Source organism: Fusarium flagelliforme, assembly GCF_020744385.1.
Source record: "Fusarium flagelliforme strain FIESC 12 MPI-CAGE-AA-0113 chromosome Unknown B0J16scaffold_1, whole genome shotgun sequence".
Taxonomy (NCBI): domain Eukaryota; kingdom Fungi; phylum Ascomycota; class Sordariomycetes; order Hypocreales; family Nectriaceae; genus Fusarium; species Fusarium flagelliforme.
Window position 1 is genome coordinate 3,330,263 of NW_025763503.1, and position 23,198 is coordinate 3,353,460.

Below are 23,198 nucleotides of genomic sequence, written 5' to 3' on the forward strand. Positions count from 1 at the left end.
TAATAGATAAACCAAGTAGTCGTATATTTATTCATTAATTCATCGCAAGTATCTGTGCTTTTAGGAAGGTCCTAGTGCCTATTACGAACCCTTTCATCATTCATGTTCCATCATGTTCCTCCCAATCATAACGCATTTGATCATTAACCATAAACAAAAAAAGCAAAACAAAGCCTCTCCAGTCTTGTCTGTTGCAAAACCCTGGATGGCGCAATGGCGGTATTCAATAAAGCTTCCGCCGCAGGACCCTCAAGCTTATGAGCTGTTGTACAAGGGACTCAGCTCGAGATTAGGTTCCGATTCGCGAGGTGGTATTAAGACCCCTGCCCATGCTGTGCCTCTACTCTGTGCCATCTCGGGACTCAGGGCTATCGAAGCAGCACGAGATTATATTGGCCTTGATTAGAGAGCGTGGGATACGATCTCGGCATAAACATCATCTGGAATCTTCTTGATAATGCCAATAGTGACGGATTTGACGAGATCCGCATTGAGCTGGGGGAACGATCTCAAGACCTTGTTCGGGCTGGTGAATGTTAGCAGTCATTCGGATCAGAGCTCTGTGTATAATTCTTACCTGGGTGACTGTAAGATCTGTGACCGCATGATAGTGAGTTGTGCCACGATGCAAACAATGTTGAGATGCGGCCCATAGGCAAACAGAAAGTCCCACAGCTGTAGGACTTCGGGGAGAGGAGGTGTACAAGCGCATAGCGTCAGAACAGAGGGGAAAGCGTAGATCTCAGCTGAAAGTCCCTTTGCAGTGAGATACATGCTCAGCTTGGGGTCTACAATCGCAAGTACTTTATCCACCAGGGCAAGACCTCGATGGACACCATCCATAGCACCACGGATGTAACCAGGACATTCGCGAGTTAGTAGCGAGTGGAAGGCTACAAACGCTTCTGCCTCACTACGAGCTGCATAGAGGAAAGGGGCAGCCAAAACATTCATGCCCTGAACGTATGTGCCAGGCTCCAACGATCTAGCGCCAGCGCCAGATTCGGAGCCTTCGGTAGTGAGCGTCAAGGCACGAGCACGGTTTCGAGCAGTAGGAGAGGATGTGCTTGCGTTTGAGTGAGAACGACCCGAGATACTACTGCCACCTGGAAGTGAAGCTCGGCTGCTGGTGGGACGGCTTTGGCGAGTTTCCTCGCGGGTGTCATGGAGCTTCCACGCAATTGCATTAAGGAGTCGAATAAGGCTGGCCTCGCTGACACGGCGACGGAAGAGAGGATCTGTTGTAAGAGTACGGAACGTGTCGTTACGGATTTTGGAGTAGGCCGGGGAAGCGCCTCTGTGGATGAGGGCGAGGTAGTCGTCGGTTGATAGAATAGGGGCATCGAGAAGGACGAGCCAGACGTATATTCTCAACGTTGACTGCAAGACTATTAGTTTCAAGAACCAACCCGCAATGAATTGTCTTTGGTCTTACCATGCCATCTTCAGCACTCTTGACACCTTCATCAATAACCTTCCAGCGCGCACTCTCCAAAGCACCCAAGAAATCCCCATCAGTCGGCCCCTCGCGTATAATCTGATGCAACGGTAAATGGCCATGCGAAAAGACGGGCTTCTTACTCCCGGCACGTTTGCTGGCCGTAACAACGTTCATCTGGTGTACGAGAGGCGGGGTGGCATCGCTATTAGCTCGGCCTCGTTGGGGCGAGCGATTAACGTTCTGGTTTGAAAGAGGAGGCGTAGATTTTGTTGGCGAGGCGCTTCCATTGCTTTTGGCATTGGGATTGGTAGTGGCAGTGATAGTGGTATCACGCTGATCGTCGCGCTGTCGCTGCTGGGAGATGAGGGAGGGCGTGGCCTGTTCGCGGGCGCGGGCGCCGAGAGTATGTGCGGATTGAAGACGACGAAGGGCGCGATGAGTGCGTGGCGATGGCGGGGCTTGGAGTTGTGTCGTTACAGGGGCGGGAAGCGAGGGAATTGACGCTTTGAAGCTGGCGTTGAGGTTGGAGTTTGATGAAGGTTCCGACATGGCTGTGGTGATATTCGAGAGTGTCGCTAAAGTGCTGCGACAAGCATAAGAAGACAAAGAAGGGAGGAAGTATTATACAAAAGATTCAAGGAGAATGATTGGCAAGGTCGTCGAATATAGCTGCCCAGTGATAATTATTACTAGGGCTGATGTCGTTGAAAGGATCGAAATGTGTAGTTTTAGTTTTCCCTTAGCGGGGAGGCTGGAGGTTGATTAAAGTCTTGGAAAGGGCACAGCACAAGGGAGGAGAGGGAAGGAGACAAAAGATGGATGTCGCTGGGGAGACAAATTGATGAATTAATCGTGTTTGTTTCGCGTTTCAATTAAACCTGCATCCAGTTATTTCATTAATTAAAGATATATATATATATATATATATTAAGGCTAATAGTTTTAACGGTTCTTTGATATTGAACGTTTTTGATGTTTCGTCATGTCTTTGGTGCCACGCTCCCAACGTCTTGTTCTTTTTCTTGGTTCATGGGAGACTGGAATGCACGTAATTGAGAGGTTGGTTGCGTATGCTATTTTGAGATTGCGATCGGGGCTGGTCAGGCCGATCCACCGACTTCACATGCAATTTAACAAGGATATATATTGATCCAAGAATAAGAACGTTATGAGAATGAAATAGATATTGGGTGTTCAATATCAATGATTATCATCCTGCCAAAGTCACATATGTCATCATGAGGAATATCGGACACTCCTAATCCATACTATCATAGGCTAGACTGTTAACTTGCCCGTGGTTTCAACACAAGAGCCAAGGCAGATGACTGTCTCCTAAGTTATGACAATCTACTCTACCTAGTGTTTAGGACAATTCCCTAACAAGTTTCTAGAAGGAATAGTCCTCTTAATAATACTAGACTATCGCTAATCTGCTTCGATCTCAGTCCAGTCCATGTCATGACTCTGACTTATCAAGGATTATTTTAGTGATGGACCGTGGGGTTTACTAAGGCCGTTGCACTATTACCATGATAGGCAAAGTGGCGATTGCGACATCGGTCATGCTAAACATAAACACCCATTTTTATATCATTCTTCCTTTCAAAAAGTTGGTCATCTCTTCATCCTTGGGCAGAAAAAAAGATGGAGAATATTCCTGAAAAAAGATTATGGCTCTTCTATAGCCTATCATGTATCCACGCAATCCCGATTGCCGATAGTCCGGATTACGAAGTCAATCCCCCGGATTCTTTGAGGTTTTACATCATGAATAAATAATGCAGTTCTTACGATCCTCCATACTTGAATGTCGTCTTCACCCCTACAATATTCGTCATCGGCATGACCTAAAACCACAGACACCAGGTGAGCACCGTTGGTATCTTATTCGCTAGAGCAACATCTTCAGCTCAAATAAGCTGTACACCCACTTCTATATCGAAACAGCTGGTTGCAGTGTCACCTGGCACTTTCAACTCGACAAAGATCCATTGTCGCTGGGGCATTTACAAGCAGCTATTTGCCATGTTCCGACTATTATAAACGATACTTTGTTTGATCGCAGGCTCTGGCAGCCTCGCGAGTTTTGTTTTCGGGACTTACATCTCTAGCACAGAGTTACAACACCAAGAGACATATCGACAGCTACAATGACAGGCCAAAGGGAACTGGGCTATGGCCTAGCTAAAATCCTCGGCATCAAACTAGACGACCAAAACCAAGACCACACAGAAACAAGTGATCAATCGGTTCTCTCATCACAAAGCGGTAGCTCCTTCTATGAAACAGAGCCCACATCAGCAGAATGGGTCAAAGAACAAATTCCATCCAAAGAAGATCTCATCACTTACGGTGTTTCATTATTCCCATTCTCAAATTGGATCAGCCACTATAATCTGCAGTGGTTTGCAGGTGACTTGGTCGCTGGTATTACGATTGGTGCAGTCGTGGTTCCACAAGGAATGGCTTATGCCATGCTTGCCAACTTGGAACCACAGTTTGGTCTTTACTCCTCCTTCATAGGGGCTTTGATCTATTGGATATTCGGGACATCCAAGGATATATCGATTGGTCCTGTTGCTGTCCTTTCCACTGTTGTCGGCAACGTTGTTCATGATATTCAGAACTCCGGGCAAGATATACCAGCTCATGTCATTGCATCAGCCTTGTCCATTTCTGCTGGACTTATCGTTCTTGTTATTGGAATGCTTAGGTGTGGATGGATCGTGGATCTCATCTCCATTACCTCGCTCTCAGCTTTCATGACTGGCTCTGCTATCACGATCTGTGTTGGCCAACTACCAGCCCTACTTGGACTGTCCGGCTTTTCGACTCGAGAATCGCCATACAATGTCTTTATGAACACGATCGAGCATTTGGGAGAGGCGAGCTGCGATGCCATCGTCGGATTATCAGCCTTATCTATTCTGTACCTCTTCCGACAGGGGTTTACGGCCGCGGCCGAGCGATATCCCAAGCATAAAAGGCTCTTGTTCTTCACCAATACTATGCGAACGGTGTTTGTTATCTTGACGTACACGATTATCAGTTGGGCTTTGAACAGACACAGACGAGAGGATCCCCTCTTCAACATTCTAGGAGCTGTGCCTACCGGTTTCCAAAACGTTGGAGTGCCCAAGATCACGACAGAGCTGATTTCAGGCTTCGGCCCCTATCTGCCAGCAACCGTTATAGTCTTACTTGTCGAGCACATAGCCATCTCAAAATCCTTCGGACGAGTTAACAACTACACGATCGATCCCTCGCAAGAAATGGTTGCTATTGGAATGGCTAATCTGATCGGGCCCTTCCTTGGGGCGTTTCCATCCACGGGATCTTTCAGTCGCACTGCAATTCAGTCCAAGGCTGGCGTGCGAACACCTGCTGCTGGTATAGTTACTGGGCTGGTTGTTCTGCTTGCAACATACCTGTTGACGGCTATCTTCTTTTACATTCCAAGTGCAGCTCTTGCAGCTGTTATCATCCATGCAGTTGGTGATCTTGTTACGCCTCCGAACACAATCTATCAGTTCTGGAGAGTTTCACCAGTCGAGGTGTTCATTTTCTTTACCGGGGTGACCGTTAGCATATTTGCGCATATCGAAGCCGGACTTTACGCCACCGTTCTCTTTTCAGGCGCTGTGCTCCTATATCGGATTCTCAAGGCGCATGGCAGGTTCTTGGGCAAGGTCAAGGTTCACTCAGTTATTGGAGATCATGTCATTGGCGACGATCACCGCAAAATCGTCGGGAAGTTTGGGACCACGGAGAATCTGGATATTTCCGCAAGAAATGTGTTTCTGCCACTCGATCATGATGACGGCTCAAACCCAGAAGTTGAAGTCGATCATCCGTATCCCGGGATCTTCATCTACAGGTTCTCTGAAGGCTTTAACTACCCAAACGCCAATTCTTCTCTCGACTATCTTACCGACTTTATCCAGTCCAACACCCAACGAAGCAGTCCCGAAGCATTCGATCGACCAGGAGATCGACCATGGAACAACCCAGGACCGAGAAAATCTGCCAAGCGACCTGTTCACGTGGATCCAGACTCAACGCTCCCGACATTGAAGGCGGTGGTTATGGATTTTAGTTCTGTTAACAATGTCGACATTACCGCTATACAGCGATTGATAGATATACGAAACCAACTTGATTCCTATGCCTCTCCTGATGGAGTCGACTGGCATTTTGCATGCATCAACAACCGCTGGACCAAACGGGCTCTTATAGCAGCAGGATTCGGAGTTCCCTACAGACCCGAGGAAGAGGGGCTTCACCGCAGATGGAAATCGATTTTCAGCGTGGCAGAAATTGGAGACAGAGACTCAGCGCTGATCGAGGAAACGGACTATTACGATTTTACACCAGTTACAGAGGAAGAGCCATTGATGGGAGGCATGCCCTCTGTGCAATCTTATGGATCCATGTCATCGGGAGAGTTAGAGAAGCAAAGACGAAGAGGTGCCGTGGTTCACGGTCAGAATAAGCCGTTGTTCCATGTGGATTTGACGAGTGCTTTGCAAAGCGCCATCGCCAACGTGGAAGGGAGACCAGTTCAAGAATAATGATATACATGAGGAAACGACGAAACGAAAAGAGCAAAGCATATTGATGTAGACGTTTGGGTATTGGTTTTAGTTATAGACAGACATGAAGAAAGCAAGCGAGTCGTTCTTTTGTTACACGATATAGATTATATACCCGCTGATTACATATATATCGTCCCATATTTGTTATAAGTCAAAGTTGGCGATGCTACCCAGACTTACTTGCTTCCACGAACATATTTGCCTGCATACTGCTTTATGGCTGAGACTTGAATACCTAGTTTTAGATAACAATGTCAGGAAGACCAAAAAAACATACAACACTGGGGATTCGCTGGTCGTCACCGACCCAACTACTAATCCAGCGCTTCGCAGCTTGACGATGGGGGAGCGGACGGGACCCCGTATTCTCTACGAGCTTTGGTCGTATGTGGAAGGCTGAAGAGTAAACAATGACTATATTCATCAGCAGGAGAGGCCAGAACTATCATGATGCCTGGGATTGGGGTGTCAGAAGAATTGGTCCCAAAAGCATAAGAAATGAAGTAATTTGGTTATCTTACATATGCTGTCTGTTTAGAGCAGCACTTCGGCTGCTTTATTTCAGCAGCTTAAGCCATAGAGGACAGTTTTTCTGTTACCTGCCTGCCTGGTTGTAGCAGTAATACTCTTCCATTGCTCTATCACTTGCAGTTAATGGTTAAGCCGATCACATGACTTCGCGATTCCATTTTTCCACTTTACGCGTCTACCAGGAACACCACGTCCCCTGTTCAACTCCACTCTAGGGACTCCTTGTAACTCTGCGTCATTCATTCATTGCCTTCTTACACGACTTCTTTCATTTATCGGCAAATTGAACCTCCAAATCTCGTGGATGTCCTGCATCAGTCACACTCAGTACCTGGAAATCTGAGCAAAAATGGTCGCCGGATGGCAACGGTTAAACGAAAGGAAGACGCAACCAAATCCCAATATTGTCTTTATTAAGCCTTTGGAAGGTCCTGATAAGAAGATTGCCCAGGATTTTCTCGAAAGAATAGCTGCACAATGTCGTGAGTTTTCTTCCGCTCAAAATCCAAATTGCCACTAAATTTGGTCATGTCAGGTCCCATCATGAAAGAACACCATCTCTACGTCACTTCTTTAGAAGAATACGAACCAAATCGTGAATTCGTCGGACGCAACTTCAATGCAGGAGAAGTCGTCCAACTCGTTCTCAAATCGCCCAGCACCGGCCGTTGGCTTCCATTCAACTATGTCCAGATGGTCATGATGCATGAGCTAGCGCACTGCAAGCAGATGAACCATTCACGAGCATTCTGGGCTGTACGAAACTCATACGCATCTCAAATGCACGAGCTTTGGTCTAAAAAGTACACCGGAGATGGCCTCTGGGGAAGAGGGGCTAATCTTTCCACTGGCGAGTGGGAGAAGAACACTGTTCTCGCTGATGAGGTTCTGCCGGAGCATCTCTGCGGAGGTACATACAGATCACGACGCAAAAGAAAGGTCAAGCCTCAGTTGTCTTACCAAGAGAGGAAGGAGAGGAGAATTCTGAAGAAGTTTGGCGCAAATGGAGTTGCTCTTGGCGCGGATGAAGTGGAAAAGGTCAAGTTGGAAAGCGGGAAGAAGATTCAAGCGAAACCCCGAGTTGCTGGAAGCATGAGAGGACGTGAGCTCCGAGCAGCTGCAGCACTTGCTCGTTTCGAAAAGCAAAAAGAAGAACCGGATCCCGTCAAAGATGACGACGAAACGGAATCTGGCAGTGATAGCGAGTTTGAAGATGAGCCTGGAGAAGATTCGAAAGATGCCATTGATGTTGATGGAAAGAAACTACTAGACGGAAAGGGTCGCGGAATGGTACGGGTCTGTGAAGATGAGGACGCCGATGATCCTGGAGCCAGAGATGAGACGCAGGAACTCCAGAGGATGATCAGGGGTATCAAAAGAGAATCGCCCGAACCGGAGATATCGGAAGTACTGGAAAGGACAAACCCTCAAGCCCAAAAGAAGCAATCACAACCAGCAATATCCGTCACAAATATCAAATCAGAGTCATCCAAAGAGCCTGAACGACCCAAAATAACAATTACATCAAGATCTACCAACGCCAAAGACGCTACAAAGGCTACAAAAGAACCGCAGATGGAATCTTCAACAACAACAACAGAATCAGATTCTATAAACGACCAGTCAGTTCCTAGCGGGACGTGCTCAATGTGTTCGTACGTCAACCCTAGTCTAGTTCTTACATGCGCGATGTGCGCCAATGTGCTGGATTCCTCAGCACCTGGTTCGTGGCGATGTTCGAGTGACGCCTGTCAGACCACGCAGTACCGCAACGCCAGCGATTGCGGGGTGTGTGGGCTGTGTGGGAAGCGAAAAGGGGATGCTATGTAAAACAAAGATGGGATCGTTATGTATTTGCATCACTGGAGTATGGAGTCTTTCCTGTATGAGAAGGGTCATACTGGGACACCCGTTGATGAGTATTACAGAAGCCGCAAGTAATGTCATGTTCCATCTTGAACATGACATAAGGCTTAGTCTAAACTCGCACAAAGTATCCTCTAAATTCTTTTGTCTGTTATGATCTTGTCGATGAGGTAGGCTAGAGTTTACAGACTTGGAATGACATTGCACACGAGTCAGTATTCTTCTCTTCACATTTGATGGCCAGATGATAGTTTATGACGGTTCAATCAAGGTGCAATTGTTGGAAAGATCAGTCTCACTGCTTATCTTAGAGTCTTGATGACCACACAAGATTCGCTTTTATGAGGGATCAAGAGGACTTTCTTTAATTACAAGATTAAGCCGTCACACCCAGTCCAACTACTCATCCCCTCGGCGTCCTTTCTTAGCACATGTCGGTCATGCTGCTATACGGAGCTCGTTCGGAAGTGACCTACGATTTGTGAGTGCTAGCACCCCGGCAGCTTCACTTCTGTCCTACCAGTCTGGCCGGTGGTGTACTTGTTCAAGAGTACAACTTGCTAGCGCAGCCAAGTATGGCGATGTCTTGCGCGTAAGGACTGTTGGTGCGATCTTGATGCCCGATCAATTGGGTTGATCTAGGGCTACTTCATGGGCGAGACCGGGGGATCTGCGCATGTTAGCAGCAGTCACTTACATGTGGGATCAGGTCCAGGCGGTTGTTTTGTTGCAAGTTGTCAGATCAATGGATGGTAGAAGCGCTGAAAATCTGTCGAGGTAAGGCGAACTCGGTTAGGTGAAGGAAAGGTGGTTGAGGGCAAAATGGCGTTAAGAATGTTGTTAAAGAGCGAAAATAGGAGGTAAATGCGCGAAGGAGAGCGGGCCGGCTATCCGGTACAAGTCTTGTTGATAATTCATGCAAGTAGGAGGCAAGCGATGGTTCAAGTACAAGGTCAGGTCAAGATAGGAGCAGGCAACCCACGCGACGTGGGGAAGAATATGCACGCCATTTTGGGAACAAAAGCGGTGAGTATCACTAAAGAACAGAGGAGGAAGACATATCACAAATGAGAAGTAGTAAAGTAAAGACAGTGCTGAAGAAGAGAGTCACTGCGCCGTAAGAAAAGAGAAAACAGATGAAGGAGGAACTGAAGAAGAAGAAGGGAAGAGATGAGAAAAGAAGGGGAGGAAAAGGAATGGAGGGAGGCAAGAAATGGGCAATGACAAGAGCAGCCAAAATTCCAACCACCAACCACCAACCAACAAACATAACCTTACTTTAGCTGTGGTTATGTAGAACAGTAATCATTGGATGACTTGAATCAGATCGACATGCTTCATCGAGGTCCAGACCGTCCAGAACATGGGTGGGCTTGATGTTGACGACGCTGTCCCCCACCACCAGGAACATACAGTATCATTTAGATAAGTCTATCACCGTGCAGCATGCGAATTCACCCTTCGTCTAATGGGCTGTAAGATGCAGTATTGTGGATAACATCCATCCATCCTGTCTGTCTTTTCTGGCACTTACCTTGGCAATCTAATTTGATAGGCAAGCCATGGCCGCTACCAAGCTCGCGAATCTCTTGGTGGTGTGGTTAGCCAAGATTGACAGGAGCTATCAAGACTGATTGTGAAAAATGTCCGTATGTTCAGAGATAGGAATACTGTCTCAAGAAAATCGCCATAGCCCAGATGCTAGCACAAACAAGCATTGTGGTCCACGGAGATCCTACTAAGAACCACCGGGCTCAGTCGGTAGTCATTGATCAACAAAACCATGTCAGGGAGGATTGGGTGAGTAGCATCAACAACACATTAGAAGATGAAGAGGGTGTCGAGGGTTAGGAAAACCTGCCCAAAACAGTCCAAGACAGGTTGTCGAGGTCAAGCCAAGGGCACCAATGCATCTCAGCGGCCGAGGATGCCGTGAACCGGTCGCGGGAGCATGTGTCCAGACGCGGGGTAAGAACCGCAGTCCATGATTGGCTGCTGATGAGATAGTTTAGGAGATTTAGACCAGGGCCTCTTTGCTTGGCTTTCTCAGTTTGGGACATGGGTTTTTAACCGTGCGTAGGTACTCTGAGTTCAGTCCTCCCGAATAACGTGGCATTAGTGGAATCTCAGAGGCTAACAATTTATAGCACGAGGCGGGTTTGTCATTGTTGCTATTAACTGCGACACACCGAGTCGTGGTCCGTCATACAGCCGAAGGCAAAACAGGACATGAGAAAGGTAAACTACAAAGTGTCAGTCATCATGTATAACGTATATCGAGAGAGGTGCCGGAACAAAACCAAGCATGCAACAAAGGATGGATATGTTCATCAACATACCTTAAACAGTGGCTGTTACAAATCCCCAGCCCAAATGCCAAACGAAATGGAAAGGTTGCAGACTGCAGCAGGCATTGCCAGCAATATTATGAATGATGGGAAATGAACGACATGGTGATATGATGACGACTCTGCCGCGCACCGTATCATCGTGTTAAATCTCCCGAGAGGTGCTGATCATGTCTTCGTTGTTCGAGGTTACATACCACCATTATCTTAGCATCACAACCATCACTTGATCTGAAATGCTAGGCGCTAAGAATAGGCCAGACGCCAGGCCGTGCGCGATTCAAGGTTTGAAGAGAGTCATGTCAAGGGAAGCGAGGTGTGCTGCGCTGCCAATGGCTTGAAAAGGATTGGATGAGATACAACAGTCGAGGTGTCAATTGATAATGAACCCAAATCGCATAAGGGATGGGGGGATCTCTCCACCCTCAAAAGCTGAGCTAAGATGAATGCCGATTATGGTGTTTCGTTTCTGTGTTTGAGTTACGTCGCATATCATCGTGGCCTTCGATCTCTTTCCCACCACTGTTGATGGCGTTTACGTGCTAGATCAACACTTGGTCATCTGACGAAGGTGACTCTGCCTACTCCCAAGAGTTGCACTGTCTCGAGTGCATCGTCTGGTTATCTGGGACCATCTTTCACTCTTTAGTCTTATCTTCAATCATGACCAAAATTGCATATGTAACTAGCTGGTGGCTAGCTAGTGGAGAGATCAATCGTAGGATAGTAATTGGCTACTCGGCCGTCTATCGGTGTATCCTCAAACACGAAAAGATTAAGGTTGAGGATGTTTCCCATGCCTGTTCAACACTTGCTGCATCTCGTTGACTGAGAAACTGTACCTGGGCGGCAAAGCCGCAGCCCCTAGGATAAAATTGCTGGTGAGTTTGTCTTGAAAGATGGCTGAATTGGCGTCTCAACTCGAATTACCCCGCAAAAAACGCAAACCGTCATTTGGGGGTGACGTCGATGCCAGGTGGTAATGGATCGTTTACGCTGTGGATACTGCAGGGTGCCCTACGAGGGGCCTTTTCCGCTCTAGGATTGGCTTCTCGGGGCGGTCCCTTTGCAGACCCGTTTTCTCCGCAGTCGGCCAGACAGCGCTAGTAAAGGCACCGCTCAGACAGGCCCATGCTTGAAGCCGCAGATGCCGGGGAGGAATCTGGACATTGAGCACAGAGCCCTAGGCAGGGACCATCGAGGTCCACCGTGCCCTTAGCCGCTGTAGGAGCAACAGCCCGTGCAGCACGACGCTGAAAGGTCAAAGTGGCGGTTCATTCGTATTGCACCCTGAATTCGATCTACCCATAGTTTCGTTGCTGTGTTATCGGACCACAGTCGTAGAGAGTGGTCAGTGGTTGGTAGCTGACGTGTAAATCGCCTTCAATTCTTTGACAGCTTGTCAAGGGCAATAGTAGCTTTGACGAGGAGAACAGACATCATGTTTGGATGCGGTAAAATTACACGTGAAAGTGAGGGTGCTGTGTATTGAGACGTTTGTGATAAGCACGAGAAAGGCACCAGCCAGTGCTATTTTGGGTTGTAGAGCTAGGCAGTGGCATTCTGTCAACGCTACAACGCCATTCCTTCCCACCTTCCTCTTCGTTGCCGCTTTGGTACGGTACTTTCCTATCAACATTGGTCCAGCTCTGGTCCATGGGACCTTCCGAGATGGCCATGCAACAGCATCATGGAAGGAATGGTTAAATGAGAAAGGGAAACAAGTACCTATGTAGACTTTGGTGAGTCTTTGTCTCATACCAGAATCAATGTTCACTCAACGTATTTACCCTCCCTCAACGAAACATGAGGGAAAGACAGATCGTCGCTTTTGCATTGTGTGGGTTAGCATTTACGACGTTTACCTGCTTGTCCACGTCAGATCTGGCAATCTTTGTCACGGAGTCTCGGAGTGTGTGTCGATAGCGATAGGCAAGGAGTTGCTGATTCTCATACAGCCTTCTCAGTTGAGCATTACACAAACAAGGGGTCCGAGTCGGGAACTCGAGTCGAGTTGACGGGCTTCGATAGTCGACTCAACAATATTTGGATATCAACACCAACATAAGCCAAGATGCATAGTGGCTGTTAGCCTCAATTTCGAGATGAGCAGAAACGAGATGAGAGACAAGGGTTCAGCCCCAGACATTTTCTTTGGAGAAAAGGATTCAATTTGATTCACTTCCATCACTCAGACCCTCCACAATGGACCCTGTGGCATTACTGTGCAGTGTGGATGCAGTAGGTAGCTTAGTACCTAGCGACCCCAGGTCCCCCAACCCTCCTCGATTGGATGAGTTGACCAACCATGAGCCCGATTTCGGGGGAAAGTCTCCACTTGGTAGCCACTACGTCACTCGGCCCCCGGACGCAATCTACCTTTCCCCTCCATCTGGGAAGGAAGGAAGGTCTCACCCGCCCATTCTCAGAACCAGAATCAAACAATCTCAAAGCTAGCCGCGCTTGCATGTACCGGCGTCAGCTTGAGGGGAGGAAGACCCATTTTGAATGCTCCCCCAACTTTGAACTTACTTGCTGCGAATAAGACAAGCTGTACTGTAGATTCCAACCCTGGTCAATTCCTGTAGGGGTTCCTGTGTTGGTCTGCAATCCTCTATTCTCAATCTCATCTTGTCAATTTCACTGCCTATTGTTCCGCCGGTCTCGCTCATCTTTCATGTCGCCGCGCCCCCTCTAACGTTGACCTAGAAGAACGCATCTTACCTAAACCGGCAACGGTGATCTCTCATCACCACCTGGCCTCCACTGTTAGCCTGCCTCTGCTTCTACCGTACTCCCCTTGTTTTAGAGTTGATCAACCCCCAATTCGTCTTCGTTCATCGCTCACAGACTGCACTGTCCGTTCGTCTTTATCAACCCCTCGATCCCCCCGTTTCCATCTCGCCTTTCTAAACTCTTTCTTCTTTTCTTCTCCTTTCTTCCTCTTTACTCATTCCCTCAACTCTTCTTTGTTTTCAACTTTACCAGGCATTAGCAGTCCACAAATTCTCTAAAACACCATCATCCCACTACCGGATTTACGTGTAACGCTGTCTGTGCCATCGTCGAACCACTCTGGCGCCACTGCTACGCATATCTCCCCATTCTTCACCGTTACCAAAACTATAACTACCAACGACGAAAGTCGTTAATCAGTTGCCCATCATGTCCGCAGACACTGCTCCCGCTCCTCCCAACGGTAACAACAACAACGGCGAAATGTATACACGCAACAGACGAGGGTCCATCACTCAGGCCGCTCTGACCAATCTTTTCCAGAGGGGCAACTCGATTCCTAACGGCAATGGCTTCCCTGGTCAGTCTTCTGGTCCAGTCGACACTGGTCGCCGACGCCTTTCTGTGACCACTCTTGGTCTCTCGGGCACTTCGCCCACAAACACATCTTCCTTCATTCGTCGAGGAAGCGTGTCCACCACCTCCAACAATTCCGACTCCATTGACGAGAGTGCTATCGAAGATGATGACATGTACTCCAAGACTGCACCTACTACACCATTTGTCCGACGAATGAGCTTCGGTACTGCCAATATGCGCAACATGCGTCCCAACGGCAGCCCTGGAAATGGTAATAGCCCGTCCTCTCCTCCCGCTTCTCAGAATGGGCGCCCCGTCCCAGGTGGGCGGAAGGCGTCGCTCGTGGGCTCCCCTGGTCAAGGGTCAAGCCTCGCGGCAGCTTTGTCTGCTGGACGTCGCCCAAGCCTCGCTTCTTCTGTTTCACAGGCAAGCAACACCAAACATGCAAGAGCCCCATCTGACAATTATGTTTTGCGCGCAGACCAGCAAGGTTTCAACTGGTCCGAGCAGCTTAGGTCTCGTGCCGAGAGCTCCGTCGTAGGTGCTCCTCGCGCTTCCTTTTCGCTCGCCTCCTCCTCTCCGCCACGAGGTTCTATTCACGATCGGGCAAAGTCCGTTTCCGAGATGCCTCAGCCCCCAGTTCAAGCTTCTTCCGTCAAGCAGCAGCAGCCCAAGCAGCCTGAGCGGCCCAAGCCTGATGCTTTCCAGGAGAGGATTCTCAAGGGTGATTTCTATATGGACTGAGTGCATTCTTGCCTCAAATGCCATTCCACCCTGATATGATGACGATGATAATGATGATACCAACAATGACGACCCGCCCACCTTACCACAACTGTCCGACGATCTTAATAGCCGTCTGATCCCTTTCACCCGTCGGATGCACTACGCAATGTTGTTCCTGATATGGTTACCATTTCCAGCCAATTTCCCTTGAAGGAGATCTCTCGCTAAACACATGGCTGGAATTTTATGCTTTTTATGTGTTTTGCAAGCAAGTCTTTTTTGAGCTGTTGTACTAGGCAAATGCGAAACCGAACAAAAAACATGCACGCTGCATCGAATTCACCCCAAGGCGCAAAGGGAGTGGTTAAGGTTGATATGATACAAGACATTGAAAGTTCGGTGGAAGAGGATACTTCGAATTAAGATAAATCACAACAATAGCGAGCATGGGGAGTTTTTGGACTTTGTGAAGTTGACGGCGTTTTGGGTTCCGTGTATGAGCACAATGATGCCATGCATGTGTAACAACTGGCAAACAGGTGGAGATGTTGTACAGAGTGGCAAGATGGCCAAAGTTGCTTCAGAGGCTAAGGAAAGTCGGGTGTTGGGACAATATGACGGCGATAGCCACAAACATGGGGAATGATGGAGTCGGAAGAGGGCGCAGAGCCATGAGGGTATTCAGCGGAAAGATGAAGTAGGCCGCAACTAGAATGAATGGGAACTGGTCTTTGCTGCCATGGAAGTTTGTTTTGGTTGGTCAGTGTCGTGAAGGAGATGCCAAATTGCCTGCTGAGACGCTGTATAAGTTACAGGATAGTATACCCAAAATAAAGCAACACTTTGAAGGGGGTTACATTACTTCGACCCCTCAAGAAACATGGCGCGTTGATCGTACGTTTCTGAGATTCTGTCTTGCTTTCCCGAACTCGGAGCGTAACAATGCATACGAATATCGTCTTATTTAGTTGTATTCTTTCACAAGTCCACGAGTAATGTCTCCGCCGGTATGCAAGGCTTGCAGTCGTGCAATGCGTATCGGCGGGTACTTTTTAGCCATGCAGCTGTGAGTGACTTGCATGCCGCAGGACGGAGGGTGTATTCCGAGAGATGATTGCCAGATGTAGATGAAGCCTTTTACTTTTGCAGTAACATTCCCCCTTGCTCATGCATGTGGGCCACGGCTTATATGTAGATTCGGGATAATGAGTAGAGTCAACGGCACTTGGTCCGGCCAATCATTGGGGATGAGAATAAGCTTGACAGGAGACAGGACACAGACGGAGCAGAATAGTGGTCTGATCAGTATTTGAAGAATTAGCCACAAAGAGCCCAAGGGATAAGATGATTTAGGCGCTTTATGCAAACTTAGATAGGTCCTTAGGATAATTATCTCAGGTATCCTAAACCTTGGAGTATGATTCTTCTGGTGCTTAGTGGCCCAGGTCCCGGATATATGCTTTGATGATTATCATCTGGAGGACTATGAATGCGAATGAAAAAAGAAATGGTGACGGAAGACCGAGATAAGGATAAGAGAAGAAAATAGAGTTAGAAGCAACGGCCTTGAAGCTAAATCCGCAGACAGGATCAATAAAGTCGGCAGCCATCAGGGCAAGAAAATACATCCAAAGTGTTGTTCTTGTAATCAATGCGATATAACGGAAATTGACCTAAATTCTTCTGGAAAATATCTCCTTTTCCGCTTGATTTATACAATAATTTGAATGGTCATAGTATCTTGTGTGTCGTATTATCTATATACTCGAAGAACGCTAGGCTTTCTTTACAACTTGGAATCGTCTACTTCTTTATCCTCACCAAAGATGTTGAGGAATGAAATGTGTACCTCGTCAGTCAAGTCACTCGCCTGAAGACTGCGGCCCTTCTTGGAAAAGGCTAGTCGGGAGCACTCCTATAAGCTTTGTTAGAATCGTGTCCTTGGAATGATGAAGGGGCACTTACTCTTGTAATAGCAGAGCCACCGAAAGCTGCCAACCCAACCAGCTCATGCTCGTCAATAGGGTTCTTACCAACATCCCAAAGACGCTCCATGTAGGCGTTTCTCCATCCAAGGAACGTAGCAATGGATCCAGTCAGAGTATCTCCCTGCCCGCCACTTCGCTTCTTACCACCCTCAAGGTCCACTGTCAATGTTGTCTCGCCGTTAGAGATGTAATCCTTTGCACCCTTCTGGACGACTGTAACACCCTTGAGAGTCTTGGCCAGAGCCTCAACGCGAGCAGTCTCGGGGGCATTATCATCGACATTGACCTTGAGAGCCTCGCACAGTTTGCCAAACTCAACAACGTTGGGTGTCAATACAGCGCCGTTGTAGCCGCTGACAAGTTCAGGCTGCTTGTGAACGATGGCCAGAGCATCAGCATCCAATACAATAGGGAGGCCTTGGTCGCGAGCAGCTTTGATGACCAGAGCGACGGTTTGATGCATCAGTGGATCACGGCCCAGACCGGGTCCGATAACGAGGACATGAAGTCGAGGAAGCAGGTCCTTGATCTGGGAAGCGATGTGCTCGGCGTTGGACTCAGGGTCCTTAGATGCGTTCCAAGCGGCAGGCTCGTCTTCCTTCTTGGCGTTCTGACTCTGGCGCATCAGAGGGTGAACCATGAGGTTTGGTGAATATGATTTGATGACGGTTGCAGCAGCGGGGGTGCAAATGACATGAGACTAAAAGTGTTAGAATGTATTCATAATTCGAATAGGGAGATTCGTACCAAATCAGCTCCCAGTCTTGCGCTTGCCATGGCTGAGAAGTAAGGCGCGCCTGTGTAGTTCTCACTTCCACCGATGACGGCGACTCTACCAAGCTGGCCTGTTATCGCGTCAGTTTTACTGCTTGTCTACAATGATTGCTTTTGGTAACAAACCCTTGTGGAACTTCTCCAGCATGGGAGGAATCATTCGCTGAACCTTGGAAATAACATCTTTTGTAGCAGCAGACATTTTGGGACCCGAATCCTGAGTCGACATTGCAAGAATGATGTGATGTGATGAGAGGTTGAAGCTGTGACGTTGCGGGGTTGTCGAGTTGACGGAGGATTTTGAGTAGCTGAGTTGAAGAAACGATAAATTATGAGATGAACAAAGCCAAAGAGGTTGATTGTATAAGAAGTTTTGAACTTAATAAAACTGGATTTAAATCAATCGATCGATGCAAACAAATCGATGAGGTATTGCCTCCACGGCGTTACCAGTTATGATGTCACTTTTGCGATGAGAGAGCTTTCAACCTCAACGTCTTTGACTATGAGCTCTTATGCTGTACCACCAACAGAATGGCAGCAACAAATGAAAGTGAGCCATCAGGAGTTTGATATCAGATACGTTTTTGAGGTTTCCGATTCTCGGCCGGTGCTTAGTTATTAAGCAATTGAATTACCCATTTCAAGGAAGACAACGACAATGCAATTGAACATTGTCATGCAATCATTGCTTTGAAGCATATAAAACTACAATTAGATTGGGTCATTCATATAGCTAACTTGTATCCTCATCTTCAGACTAGGAAAGGAGGCTGAGAGAAGCGAAGGAAGTGAGGTCCATGCTCGATTGTAGTCTTTCTTTGGAGTTGCCAATCCCACCAAACGGTTCCTTAGATAACTGCTTTACTCTCAAACGGACCGGACAATCATGTACCGAATACGACTTTAGAACACAAATGGCTCACTCGACTATGTAGTTCTATGAAGGTATGTAGCTATGAAATACTGAGACTGAGAATTGGAATACTGTTTACTGTACCACTTCTGAGCTCAGATCGTCTAAACTAGATGTCAACTTATTGGGAGTCCTCTTCAGCTTCAGTCGAATTATCCAGTCTTAACGGGGTTTATCTCCTGATAGTCAAGTAACAAGGCAATCTAGTTTATCGGCCATCGTGTTTTTTTAAATGGCCTGGTTGCTGCTCAACAAATAGTGACAAATGTTAGCCGTGTTCTAAAGCAATTCGATTGTTGTTGCAGTCTGTTTTCAAGTGATATTTGGCTCAGCGAGCAGATCATCGCAGCCTGAACTCATGAGTGGTATTGTATATGATTATAAATCACTCCAGGTTCTTGTATATAAACCGTTCATACCCCCCTGATCTGTTCCTTGATCCGACCAGAATACATGGCTCCTGGATTTGGTTTCCTTTTCCTCTCCTTGTACTTTACTACACACATATATACGGACATATGTAAAGTTCGCAGCTCTTCATTGACCCTGGCCGCCTCATCAATCTTTAAGCCTGTGTCTATTGGTCTCGATTTCTCCGACGCACCTTCTCAGGCAGTTGGTCTGTATTTGTTCTTATATCTTCATCCGTCAACAATACCGGGCGTCAACCATATAACATAACGTCATAAGGACTTTATTGTGTTCTTTAACTACCAAAGGAATATCGCAGTTTCGTCGTTTTTTGGACTTATTATATATACCCACTCCCTTTCTCTATGCTCTGTCTTCCTCGCTTGATTGATGGGTAAGTTGATTTTAACTTTGCGCTCACTGTATACTGTCTAACAATCACTAGCTATCACAACGGAGAATGAGGGTATCGGGATCGTAACAGCCGCTTGCGAACGGAATGGCGTTCTGCACGTCGAACCATGGGTTCGAGATGAAGCATGCGAACGTCGCGCCCCTATTTCCACCAAACGGTCCTAAGGAAGGCAGCCAGAATATGACTTTTCGTATATATAAAAACAAATTCAGCCTTGTTCGAACAACTAAGGAGGCAAAGAAAGCGCGGGATGCATACTTTGCACCTACAGGAACTATGCCCCATGCGCAGATTCTTGCATGTAGATCTGTTGCTAAGAATGGGCAAATCAACTCGACTATTGCCAGTTGTTTAGCTGCGATCAACAGGCTCACCTTCTCCAGGTCGGTGGTGGAGCCTCTCAAGCTGTAGCTACCTCAGGAGGACAACGATGTACAGCATGAGGAATTCAACAAGGCAATCGATGCCCACAAGAGCCAACTCCAGAAACATCAAGTCAAACCCGAACTGAGGGATGTTCAGGTGGATGCCAAAGCCATTCAAGCAGGGACCCTTGGCTTGAAACACTTCTCCGAAGCAGTACTTTCCGGAATCCGCGAGATAGCCCAAGCTGTTACTAAATCTCAGGTTGAGTCCAACACTAAGCCTCAACCCAAGACCCTGGTTAAGCCGCCTGGATCGCGAGTCTCTATGCCTAGAGCACGAGTCTCTACTCCTTTGAATTCTAGAACTGCAATTCCTCTCAAGCGGAGTGCGGCCTCTGATGCTGTGAAGTCAACGTCAAAGAAGAACAGGAGCCCCACGGAACAATCTGACTTTGATTCATTTTTTGGTAATCTACAGGCTTGGAATTCGCCTACTGACAAAGTTACTACCAAGTCAGGGGAACAGAGAGAAAACCGCGAACTGAAAATGGCGTGGAGAAGGATGACAGAAGAGAAGGATGACAGAAGTAAGAGAGGGGGAGAAAACGAGTTAGAGTCAAATAGCATTTGAGCCGAAACCGCAGATAGGATCAATAAAGGCAGCCGTTAGAGCAAGGAAACATGTTTAAAGTCTCATTCTCGTTCTCTAAGGTTTAGGGCACTAAAATAAAGTAGTCTAAGTGCTGGTCTAAGTTGTCATAAGATTTCTAAATTATTTCGTCTCCTATCAGCGGCCAATTCTTATGACACTGTGACGCAGAGCTAGATTCTGCTACTGAAAGTACCTATTTTCCTCCTTGATCTAGGAATATACTAATTTGAATGGTCTACAAGAAAGAGTATATGGGTGGCTCTATCAGTACGCAACGAGCTCAAAGGTGGCCGAAGCCTCAGGCGATGTGTACAGGAGACATAGGATGGACGGGTACCTTGAATAGATCGTGTATTCATAGAATATGACAATATACCATCAAGATCATCTAAGATAAGAACATTCAATCTTCCCTAACTCCTCAAATAGCACTCTTTCTCGTACCCTAGATTCAGCCGTGAAGTGAAATCAAGTCATTAATCATAATACAAATTCGTCAATCCGTTTCCGCTTATCCAAGTCACTCTCTATCATCGATAGTACTCGCGCTCGCGATCCGTAATCCGGAGTCGCATATGCTCATCCTCAATCATCCGTCTAGGTGGTGATGGAGGTGAGTACTGCTGGCGTCGAGTTCCCTCGACGTAGCGGAAAGTCTCGTAGCGTGGCTCAACTTGAACAGGCACTGGAACTGGCACAAATCTCTCACGCTCAATTACACGCTCCCTATCGTGATCGTACGAAGAGCGGTGGCTGTGGCTGCTTCGAGAGCGAGACTTGGGCTTCTTCTTTTTCTTGTGATGAGGCTCAACGTCGACAGCGATGACCTCAATAGGCTCCTCGGGAGGCGGAGAACAAGGTCTTGGTGGCTCAACAACGGGCGGAGGTGGTGGTGGCTTGGGCTTGGGCTTCTCGACCGGAGGTGGAGGAGGAGGACAAGGTGTTGGCGGCGGTGGCTCGAAAACGGGCGGAGGCGCGAAAACGGGCGGAGGCGGAGGCGGGCAAAACTGTGGAGGTGGCAGCGGAGGCCTGATAACAACAGGCGGCGGAGGAGGTGGTGAAGGTGTTCTTCGCGGAGGTGGAATAATGCGCGTTGTGCGATGACTGACAACGGCATAATCCTCCTCTGGGTGCTGAAGGTAGAGTCGCTTCTTCTCGTAGGGTTTGGTGACTGTTGCGATGACGTCAGTGACGGTTGACTTTGCGACACGGGATACACGGCGAGGTGCAGCGCAAGAGACATAACATACCCATTTTGGCGGTTGATAGAGCGATGGATTAGATGGAATGAGATGCAGTTACCCGCAATGCGAATGCGACGGACAAAGAAACCCAACAGCGATTGATGGGGAACAACCCGATGATGATCAGAGTGGGGGTGATTGCTCAGAGCAGATCACAATGGGTAAAGTTAAGTGGGATTCACTTTTGAGGATGAACGGATGGATGGATGACAGTTAACGGGCGGTTTGAATGGGAACGGCGATCTTATGTATAAAGTGAAATGAGAGTGATTAGGCTGCAACAGGTGATTGATAGAGGAAAGACAAAGAGAGAGGAAGAGGTATTAAGCTTCCATGGTTTGTTCTAACCCAACTCGACCCAACCAATAACCACCAATAAACCCAAAAGTCTAAGCCATCAGCCAAGTTCAAAGCCACTAACAATTTATTTCCACCTTGGAAAGAGAGACTGGACACTTCAACTTTGGCAGTTACGGCCTGGTCACAGGATCATGACGTCGCACATGCGCAACCCTCATGCACGTCAGCCCCCGCCTTCCACCTTCCAACAACCAGAACCAGTAACCACAAGAAACCAGCTTTTTAGGCAGGGGCTTAGAGCATAGACTAACAGTGTTCTAGACCCCTGGACCCTGGGAAAGAAAAAGAAAGAAAGAAGTTGAAAAACACAAGCGATGCAGGGCTGAGCTTGTCTTGTTAGGCTGGATTGACCGTTGGGAGAAAACGATGTAGAACCTTGGTTGAAGATGGTAACGTTGTGTCATTCTTGTCTTGAAAAACAAATAAAATTTTATTCAAGGCCGTGGGCTGGCTTAAGCGAGGTGGTATTGGAATTTGATCATGAATATGGGATCGAGAGCCTAACCTTGAAAATCCAATACAGCATTCAACCAATGATACCCCAGTGGAATATTCCAAGGCCAAAGGTCCCGGGAGCGGCCGAAGCCGTTCATCCGAACGGAGCCCCGAGATTCGGGTTTAGTGGGTCCTTCCTCCGCCCCAACGCCGACTCTCATCTTCAATAATCCCGTATTCACGGCCCGGAGGAACTTTTCGGTTCAAGGGTTCAGTCCAGGCCTCGGCTTCCTAGTCATGAATTGTCATAATCTTACTTAGCAGCTTGTCATGGCGATCACCACTTCCACCGTCTCCTGAAACCGGCTTTAGCTCTATAGACCCCTGAACGTCAGCGAGTGTTCAGGGGTGATAAGACCCTCCGTCCACCGGGGATTGCAAATCCGATGGGATGCGATATTGAAGGTGGTTAATACGAGTTTAACTTGGAGGACGAATAGAATCTGGAGGCGAAGTTGTGAAGCATGGAGCGAGGTCACTGGCAGATTCAGATTCGTAGAAGCTATGGCATCTGGTGGTCAACACAGGTTTCATGCAGCCTGCTTCAGGTTGTATTATGTCAATAATAGTTACGGTGAATGTCCTAAAATACCATATAGTATCCGTATCGCGAGTTGGATAGGTCTCTCACCGTAAATAGTGTCAAATGTTGACCAGCGATGATGTTGAGTGAGTCGCAAGTTGAACGATGATCGTACACCGGATGGACCATTGTCGCGTGTTTCAGTGACAGTCAGACGACCAACTTCTCAA

At 47.6% G+C, this 23,198-nt stretch overlaps 7 protein-coding genes across 7 annotated transcripts; 4 read left to right on the top strand and 3 right to left on the bottom strand.

Moving 5' to 3' along the window:
* Nucleotides 1-23: 23 nt before the first annotated feature.
* B0J16DRAFT_278583 (rab-GTPase-TBC domain-containing protein) lies at nucleotides 24-2,191 on the bottom strand. Its single transcript, XM_046123843.1, has 3 exons — nucleotides 1,436-2,191; nucleotides 578-1,380; nucleotides 24-526 (listed from the first exon to the last, which is right to left on the bottom strand). Exons 1-3 carry the CDS (start codon nucleotides 1,988-1,990, stop codon nucleotides 403-405), a joined length of 1,482 nt encoding a protein of 493 aa, XP_045989044.1. The 5' UTR covers nucleotides 1,991-2,191; the 3' UTR covers nucleotides 24-402.
* A 1,218-nt stretch (nucleotides 2,192-3,409) lies between these two features.
* Nucleotides 3,410-6,109, top strand: B0J16DRAFT_19088 (sulfate transporter family-domain-containing protein). Its single transcript, XM_046122792.1, has one exon. It carries the CDS (start codon nucleotides 3,595-3,597, stop codon nucleotides 6,013-6,015), a length of 2,421 nt encoding a protein of 806 aa, XP_045989045.1. The 5' UTR covers nucleotides 3,410-3,594; the 3' UTR covers nucleotides 6,016-6,109.
* Nucleotides 6,110-6,774: 665 nt separating this feature from the next.
* On the top strand, nucleotides 6,775-8,674 carry B0J16DRAFT_19119 (WLM domain-containing protein). The gene is made up of 2 exons (XM_046122798.1): nucleotides 6,775-7,052; nucleotides 7,106-8,674. The coding sequence occupies exons 1-2, from the start codon at nucleotides 6,920-6,922 to the stop codon at nucleotides 8,398-8,400; spliced, it is 1,428 nt and encodes a 475-aa protein (XP_045989046.1). The 5' UTR covers nucleotides 6,775-6,919; the 3' UTR covers nucleotides 8,401-8,674.
* A 4,921-nt stretch (nucleotides 8,675-13,595) lies between these two features.
* B0J16DRAFT_19163 (uncharacterized protein) lies at nucleotides 13,596-14,957 on the top strand. Its single transcript, XM_046122803.1, has one exon. It carries the CDS (start codon nucleotides 13,950-13,952, stop codon nucleotides 14,841-14,843), a length of 894 nt encoding a protein of 297 aa, XP_045989047.1. The 5' UTR covers nucleotides 13,596-13,949; the 3' UTR covers nucleotides 14,844-14,957.
* Nucleotides 14,958-16,611: 1,654 nt separating this feature from the next.
* B0J16DRAFT_313735 (Ribokinase-like protein) lies at nucleotides 16,612-17,789 on the bottom strand (the record flags this gene model as incomplete). Its single annotated transcript, XM_046125146.1, has 4 exons — nucleotides 16,612-16,740; nucleotides 16,791-17,513; nucleotides 17,561-17,658; nucleotides 17,714-17,789. The coding sequence occupies 4 exons, from the start codon at nucleotides 17,787-17,789 to the stop codon at nucleotides 16,612-16,614; spliced, it is 1,026 nt and encodes a 341-aa protein (XP_045989048.1).
* Nucleotides 17,790-19,045: 1,256 nt separating this feature from the next.
* On the top strand, nucleotides 19,046-20,325 carry B0J16DRAFT_366618 (uncharacterized protein; the record flags this gene model as incomplete). The annotated part of the gene is made up of 3 exons (XM_046130097.1): nucleotides 19,046-19,308; nucleotides 19,360-19,439; nucleotides 19,741-20,325. Exons 1-3 carry the CDS (start codon nucleotides 19,305-19,307, stop codon nucleotides 20,323-20,325), a joined length of 669 nt encoding a protein of 222 aa, XP_045989049.1. The 5' UTR covers nucleotides 19,046-19,304.
* Nucleotides 20,326-20,395: 70 nt separating this feature from the next.
* B0J16DRAFT_19247 (uncharacterized protein) lies at nucleotides 20,396-21,968 on the bottom strand. The gene is made up of 3 exons (XM_046122812.1): nucleotides 21,597-21,968; nucleotides 20,791-21,517; nucleotides 20,396-20,734 (listed from the first exon to the last, which is right to left on the bottom strand). The coding sequence occupies exons 1-2, from the start codon at nucleotides 21,598-21,600 to the stop codon at nucleotides 20,877-20,879; spliced, it is 645 nt and encodes a 214-aa protein (XP_045989050.1). The 5' UTR covers nucleotides 21,601-21,968; the 3' UTR covers nucleotides 20,396-20,734; nucleotides 20,791-20,876.
* Nucleotides 21,969-23,198: the final 1,230 nt, after the last annotated feature.

Bases quoted from the DNA above. Each gene is read 5' to 3' on its own strand.
- B0J16DRAFT_278583 (XM_046123843.1), bottom strand. From the start codon at position 1,990: ATGTCGGAACCTTCATCAAACTCCAACCTCAACGCCAGCTTCAAAGCG. The intron at 1,381-1,435 runs GTAAGACCAAAG...ATAGTCTTGCAG, and splicing joins AGAGTGCTGAAGATGGCATG to TCAACGTTGAGAATATACGT. The intron at 527-577 runs GTAAGAATTATA...AACATTCACCAG, and splicing joins CAGATCTTACAGTCACCCAG to CCCGAACAAGGTCTTGAGAT.
- B0J16DRAFT_19119 (XM_046122798.1), top strand. From the start codon at position 6,920: ATGGTCGCCGGATGGCAACGGTTAAACGAAAGGAAGACGCAACCAAAT. The intron at 7,053-7,105 runs GTGAGTTTTCTT...TGGTCATGTCAG, and splicing joins AAGAATAGCTGCACAATGTC to GTCCCATCATGAAAGAACAC.
- B0J16DRAFT_19088 (XM_046122792.1), top strand. From the start codon at position 3,595: ATGACAGGCCAAAGGGAACTGGGCTATGGCCTAGCTAAAATCCTCGGC.
- B0J16DRAFT_19163 (XM_046122803.1), top strand. From the start codon at position 13,950: ATGTCCGCAGACACTGCTCCCGCTCCTCCCAACGGTAACAACAACAAC.